General features: G+C 39.6%; 1 protein-coding gene across 1 annotated transcript; it reads right to left on the bottom strand.

Moving 5' to 3' along the window:
- Window positions 1–1,185: 1,185 nt before the first annotated feature.
- Window positions 1,186–5,362, bottom strand: LOC101795347 (beta-microseminoprotein). Its single transcript, XM_005022212.6, has 4 exons — window positions 5,207–5,362; window positions 3,183–3,291; window positions 2,402–2,507; window positions 1,186–1,683 (listed from the first exon to the last, which is right to left on the bottom strand). Exons 1-4 carry the CDS (start codon window positions 5,207–5,209, stop codon window positions 1,554–1,556), a joined length of 348 nt encoding a protein of 115 aa, XP_005022269.1. The 5' UTR covers window positions 5,210–5,362; the 3' UTR covers window positions 1,186–1,553.
- Between the last annotated feature and the right edge of the window lie 1,874 nt (window positions 5,363–7,236).

Genomic DNA, 7,236 nt, shown 5'->3' with positions numbered 1-7,236 from the left:
AATTAGTTTGAATCCAGTAGGAGTACTGGTAAGGCTGGCTTTTCTGGAGTTTGGGTACATACGTCATTAGCCTTTAAAAGGAAATTAAATCTTTGGTCACAGCTTACTCAAAACTTAATGTTCTCTATGGACATGCCTTACAACTGAATCTGGAGGTCTCTTGCAGACAGAAAGATGTCCATGCTGCTATCTTTCCTGTGTCATCTCCTATGGATGAAACTACAAAGAGTAACCCTACAATATCCATTGTGCAGTAGTTTTTTTTGTTATCCATTTCTGGGTCCTCCAGACTCAAACCTCAAGTGTTGGAGTCTGTACTGGACACAGTGTCATTAGAAAATGCCTTCAAATATGCTTTCTCTTAGCACAGGTGAATAAAGGGAGGTAAACTGTCTCATGACCCTCATGCTATTGGGGCTGGTGTCTTCCAAGCAATGCCACTGAATGCTGATAGATTATTTTGTGTATGGGAAGTCCTGAGCTTTCCAAGCAGCTGAGAGAGTGGGAAGCAGAAACAGAAGAGGGAAGCTGGTATCACTGCTTGCAATTACACTATCAGCTAAAGTTTCCCTGAGAAACAGAAGCATGTGGTTTGTGGTAGCTGAATTGAGATTGCATGTGTAAGAGTGCAGGTGTGGTTTTGAAGTAGTTCTGGCCCAACTTCAGTATCCTTGGCAGGTGCCGGAAGAGCTGGGGCTAGCCACCTAGCACAGTGAGTTGGAGCCCAGATTGTTGGAAAACACAATCTGGGTGCCAGAGTAAGGCAGGCAGGAGCAAGAGGCAGGCAGGAAACCAGTGGCCTGCACTTGCAAAATTAAAGTGATTAGTGAGCTGAAGTTTGAGGTAAAGGCCACTTCATCTTTCAAGGACAAACCTGGTAAGAAGACTGATTCCTCCTGTGAATGGGGCTCAAGTTGAATCTTTTAAAGATTAATCAGAGAATTGGCTGAGGACTGGGTTTGCTGTGTTGTAGGCATACAATACAGGGTAGGTGTTGGATCATGAAGTCCATAGGTTGGGCAGGCTTCAGGGAGACAAGTAGGATAAATGATCGTCATATGAGACACTGTCCTAGAAAAGTGTTCAGAAAGACTTTTAAGCTGCTTTTCATTGCTGTCCCATATCTTTTGGACTGTTAATTCTTCAGGTTTTCTTTCTCCAAAAAAAAAAAAAGTCATGTGAATGTTTGGTGCTTCATCTGATTTTATTTTTAGCTTTAAGATACAGCTGTGTGAAGATAGCAGAGCATACTCCTTGACAGTGAAGTGTGAAAGGAGAAGAATTAAAATTAGCAGCTACTGATGATACTTAAAGTCAGCTTTAATTTCAGATGTCAAGGAAAGTATAAGTTCTAACTCCATGGAGATGAGAAAGGCAGAGAAAAGAGGAAATCTTTTGTGCATACATATTCAATTTTATCACTTAGCAAGTTCTTGAGTAGATTTCCCTTGATGGCTGCATTTTTCAGTGTTTTTGAATTTGTGAAAAAGAAGCCTTGAAATGAGGAGAAAAAAAAAAAAAAAGATATCGCTCAAATCTAGAGCTCTTCTGTGTTAGCCCACCATCTCATATACTGGGCATGTTTTTGAGTGATCATTTTTCTCCACTACTTCATAAGTGCAGGTCTCCTTGTTGAAAATGCTTACACATTTCTCTTTATCATAACCAACTGGTGTTGAATAGCTGTCATTGGAAAAAGAAAGAGGTGATGAGACCTAGAAAAAAACAGCTTCCATTTGAGGTTGTATCTACACACTTCTAATATGAAGACACTATACTGAGGCAGTGTTTAGGGGCAGAAAAGGGAGCTCATGTGAATCTCCCAGATAAAAGGTGACTTACCCTGCTGCTTAAACAGGATGAAGAGAGAGTTGTAGCTTACTGATCTGATTTATGACCAAGGGATGTTTGTGTTTATTTGTTGCTCCAATATCAACAATACCATTGCCTTTTCTATCTAGCCATGACATGGAACAAGAATTGCATGAGTGGTTAGGTGTCACTACAGCAAAAACTACAGGCAAGCCAGTGTATCCTAGGCTGTCCCTCAGAGAGAAAAGAGGGGCAATATGTGGCTTGGGAAAGACCTGGATTAGCAGCAGTAGAAAATTCTTAAGCAGCTAAATGTTTCCTCATGAATCAGTATCTTACCTGAAACTTTAGCCCCAAGAAAAATTCACTATTTTTTTTTAAAAAAAGGATTATTTTTTAAACATGGGTTTTGTTTTTTTAGAGCAACTTCTTGCATGCTTAGTGATGATGTTGGGTTAATACGTTACTTTGTGATATGAAAGGAGTGAGAGAAGAGTCATGGTAGTTTCTCAGAGACTCCTTCATGAAGTGAAGTGCTTTGTGCTGTGCTGTGGCAGCAGATGAAACCCCACAGCTGCTCTGAACTCACATGGTGCAGCAGTCAATCCCCTCCCTTGAACAGGAGCACTCATAGCAGTCCTCAGTCTTCCACTGGGAATCAAATTCATGCAGCTCTCCCTTTGAGTCATAGCAGCCTGAAAATGTAGTACACAAGCATCTGTTAGTGTCAAACACATTGCACTAACAATGCTATTGCCCGCACAAAGCGTATAGGAAATCTGCTGGCTTTTTCCATTAATGTAGTGGGACTATTATTATATAAAAACATGGAAAAGGATGTCCTCAGCTGCTCTGTTCCTTGTTGTTCTCAGCAGAACAACAAACTTCCAAAACTTATCAAACTTTCTTTATCTCAATCCATGAGCTTTTACATTTTTTCCCCCCCAATTCTTTCCCCTGTCCCAGGAAGGGAGTGAACAGCTGTGTGATGCTTAGCTGCCTGCTGGGCTAAACCACAATTGTGTGTCCAAATAATCGAGTATTGCTTTTGAACACTTATTTTCTTGTAGCAGCAATCGTAGTAAAAACAAGAAGTATGACTTCATGCAGATGAATAAACTAAGCCTATGCTACTTCCCTAGGCAAAATCCATGTGTAATTTGGCCTGTGTCATGCTTCTTAGACAAATTTTTCTCTTTTATAACATATTATAAATCCGTTACTCTCCATACCCCATTTTCCTCGTTTTGCAGTGGTTCCTCTCCACTCTTTCCAATTATTTCTAAATTGTGATGAAATGTGCTGAATCAAATCAAATCAGGCAGTACTTGTGGTAGTGTGTGTCACGTTGAGGACAATTGACTTCTTACCTTTGATCTCATCACCAGGATTCACTGGCTTCAACGGTTCAACGTAGCAAGCAGCGTTGGACACTTCCACGCTAACAGAAAGAACAAGAAGGCAGGCCAAGAAGGTTTTCTAACAAGAAAGCAGAATTATTGTGAATACATAAGTATATATTAAAACTTCCTGGTTGTAAATACTATTGTTAGAGATAGGAAAATATATTGTGCTTTTGAACCAAAATCGAATTGTCTTGTGCATTTTATACACTTTAACATACAATCAAGAAGCCATTTAGATGAAGCAGAGCATCATTTGAGAAGACAGTCTGTCTTTCCAAGGTGTTAAAATCAGGCACTGCCTGATACAGGATTGGTAGATCCAGACACTGTCTGTGAAAGTAACCTGCACAGGGAATGTATTTTACTCCTTCCTCCTCCACATTCATTTTTCTTGTAATTATTTTCTCCATAGGATTGATCATCAACTGTCTCTGCCACTAACTGCGTGCTTGTTTAAAAAAAAAAAAAAAATCTTCTTCACTGGAGTCTGAAGAACTGATTGGATGTTTCAACCTAATATTGAAGGAATGAGCTAAAGAACTTTACTCAAAGTTAAACCTTCATGATTTGGCCCTGTTTTAAGCAGGAGTTTAGACTAAATGACCTTCAGGTGTCCCTTCCAACCTAGATAATTCTATATTCTATAAACTTTCAGAAAAAGCTGTTGACAAAGTTTAGCTTAAATTCCGCAGTTAGTCCATCATCCTTCAATGTTAGGTTGAAATGTTTGAATGGCTTTCAGTGAGGGCATGAGAGAAATAAGTGCAAGAACTCTGGGATGGAATTATCTGTGATGAGTTTAAAATCTTGGTAAGAGAAAAGACAGACAAGTAAACAATGTTTCTCTCTCTCTGTCAGAGAGTAGAACTGATGACTTCTTAGAAAAAAGTTTTACCTTAGATATGGAAGGAGGGATAAACAAGCATTCAATTTTGCAAAGGTGAGGTTAAAAATCACCAGCTTGTTTGGTGGAGGTGGAGGGACAAGTTAAAGAAAATAAACCAATCTGAGCACTGAAAACAAGGGACTTCTTTGGAGAACAGGAAATCTACAAAGACAATAGTTATTTAAATCATGCAAACCTTGTGATCATTGTTTCCATAACATTTGCAGTGACACATAGGTATGAGCATCTGGTCACCATAAGCAAGTCAAGTACAAAATATTAACATGTCCTCTGTGTTCACAACCTGTACTCATTTCTAGCTTTCCCTGTAGACCAAACTCTGTCATAGAAGGGATCAGGTAGTCTTGAAACAGGAAACAATTTCAAAGAAAAATAAGCTGAAAGCTGCTGATGTAGATGTTGTTTATGGTCTGGCCCCAGAAAGCAGTATTTTGGTACAGATTTGCAGAACCCTGCTAGAATGGTATTAGTTATCAGGTACTAGGTATCAGTCTGCTAAGCCTATGAGTACACTATAGAGCTGGGAGCAGTCATACTAAGCAGTAGGTGTTGGATCAAGATTTTAAACATATCTCACTCAAATATTTTTATTTCTTGAAAGAAGAAAAGAAGATTCTAGTACTTACAGAGATGAGTTATTTTTTGTGGGGAGAACTCTGCTATATTTGAGCTGAAAAATGACTAAAAATCAAGATAACATTTTTTGAGTTTAACTAAACACTTGTATGTTACCCAAACTTTTCATGAAAATGAAGGCCAGCGCTAGGTTGAGGCAAAACAGTTGCTTTCTGCCAGAAAAGTGATTACATCTAAACATTACTGGAATTGAAAACAGAAGGTTATATTAAAAACTTTCAACTGGAGTCCTGTTAGATGACACCCTCCTTGTAAATCCTGGAATCTTTTACCCGGGGTTCTTACCTGCCTGTCCTTATCTGTCTGACTTTTGTTCTTAAAACACAGTTTCTACTTTCTCTGAGTCATTTAGAATTCTGAATACTCAGAAAAACCCAGCAGAACCTCTTCTAAAATCTGTGGCAACATATCATTGTCATTTACGATGTAAGATGTAGGGACTCACCATTCTCGTAGAATTATGAGGTTTCCAGTAAGGAACCAGCCTGAAGGAAGTTCATCTTGTCCAAGAACTTATATAGAGAGGAAACATCTGATACCAGTTCTTGAGCAAACTGAACATACATGAATAACTCCAATAAGGTTTCTGCAAAATGACCTCATGCAGTGGAGATTATTAAAATAAGCCAATTATACTCAGGAAGGTTTGGTTCTGAAAGGCACTGATGAAATAGGTGTGGCTTTTGTTCCACTCCACATTTAGAAGGGAGCTATGGGAGGTACTTCAGAAGGAATTTCAAGCCTGAGAGGAATATTTAATGCACTGAAAAACCCATTAGGGACTGTGTGGTTGTGGCTGTTGCTCACACCAATATTTTCATGCTTAATTTGAACCATCTAGATTTTAAGAGACAAATTTTGAGCAATTTTTCATCTTTCTTGTTCATCAGATGCAGGAAGGCTCTTGTGGAAAAGGAGTGGTGGTTGAAAGGATTATGTGGAAAGATGGGTTTCTGTGAAGAGTAGCTGGCATCTATGAGCCCTTAAAAAAGGGTGCTAGATGACCATTTTCTTCAGTATTTACTTTTCCATCATTTAGAAGACCCAAGTGCTGAGGCCCTCTGTGTGTGCGGTAGGCAGTGTCAGGACAGACACTCTTAGTTTTTCACTATCAGTAATTTGATAGCGAAGGTGTCAAGAACAGATCTCTTTTGCTTAGTTTTGGTTTAGTTCATTCAGGTATTGCAGATTGTGTAGCTCTGATAGGAATGGGAAGGCTTCTTGTTAACAGGGCTACACAATTAGCAATACTTCAGCTATTCTGGCTGCCTAACTCTTTTGCCTCATTGTGTGGATTTGACAGTTGAGGTTAACTCCATGCTGGGGTGACTACTCCACTTCTACCCAAACTCCAGAGTTGAGAGCTCACTCAGGATGTCCATTTGAGAAAGCCAGCATTATTGCAATGCATGTCACAGTGTGACAACTCATAGGGGCAGCCTTCGCTGGCTTTCAACTTGGTAGGCTGGGTAAATTCTCATTGCAGCATGAGAAGACAGTGTTTTTGTAACTTCCCCGCTCCACCTCCCCCCTTTTTTTCTTCCAGTGTGTGTGTTTCTTTAGTTACAAGATCTTTCTTCAGGATGGGAGAAAAGACCTACAGAGTTTTCAGGTATTCTTAGGTTTGATAAAACTGCCCAGAATCAGCTTATAATTAATAAGCTGGATTTGGCAACATCGATGTATGCACTGTCCTGAAATGACTAGTACCACAGCCACATGGTTAATGCCCTTGAGCTCTAATCATTAATAAATCAACAGAACATGTTAGTCCATGAGCATAGGTACTGGAAATTTCTTTCCTGGCATCAGCAGAGTACAAATATCCACTTTAGATGTGTCACAAACATATATGAAACCAATTTCACAGTGTCATTGTGGTCTGGGATAGTTTTTCAGACGAGGTATTCCAGACCAGATGCATTGTTCTATTGAAGGAAATAAAAGACTCTGTAGGTTAACAAAAACATATATCCTGGTCCTTGGCCAAGGCCTTCTTTTGTGTTGGTTACAGTGAGGATGGAGAGAGTTCACATTCTTCCTTTCATTGTCCTGTCGCTATGTTGCCTGACCTAATTGCTTACATCTGAGATGGCTGAGGGCAGGTACTTGATTTGCTTGCCTGTACTTTGTAATTCCTACATGGTGGGTAAGTAACTATTTGACCTTGGCTGAGAAGGCTATGGGAGTTACAAAGGTTAAAGGAGGAAGTATTCTGTGATAGTTCCTAAGAAATGACCATCAAATTATATCATCTTGATTCTGTTAGTCTTAGTGAGTCATTTATATTTTTTCTCCTTCCATAGTGTGGAAGCTTGCACACAACATTTTGCTTGATGTGTGTCCTGCAGCAGGTTTTGTGTGTGAACAAAACTCACCATTGCAAATTGTGACGCAGGTATGTGGGAGTGAAACCCGTGGAATCTGTTACAGCCAAGACCCATTGAACTTGCTGGTTTGGTGCTGAGTGACAGA

The sequence above is a fragment of the Anas platyrhynchos genome, chromosome 6, assembly GCF_047663525.1.
Source record: "Anas platyrhynchos isolate ZD024472 breed Pekin duck chromosome 6, IASCAAS_PekinDuck_T2T, whole genome shotgun sequence".
Lineage (NCBI taxonomy): Eukaryota > Metazoa > Chordata > Aves > Anseriformes > Anatidae > Anas > Anas platyrhynchos.
The sequence above is the reverse complement of the archived record's forward strand: the minus strand, read 5'-3'. Positions and strand labels throughout refer to the sequence as shown.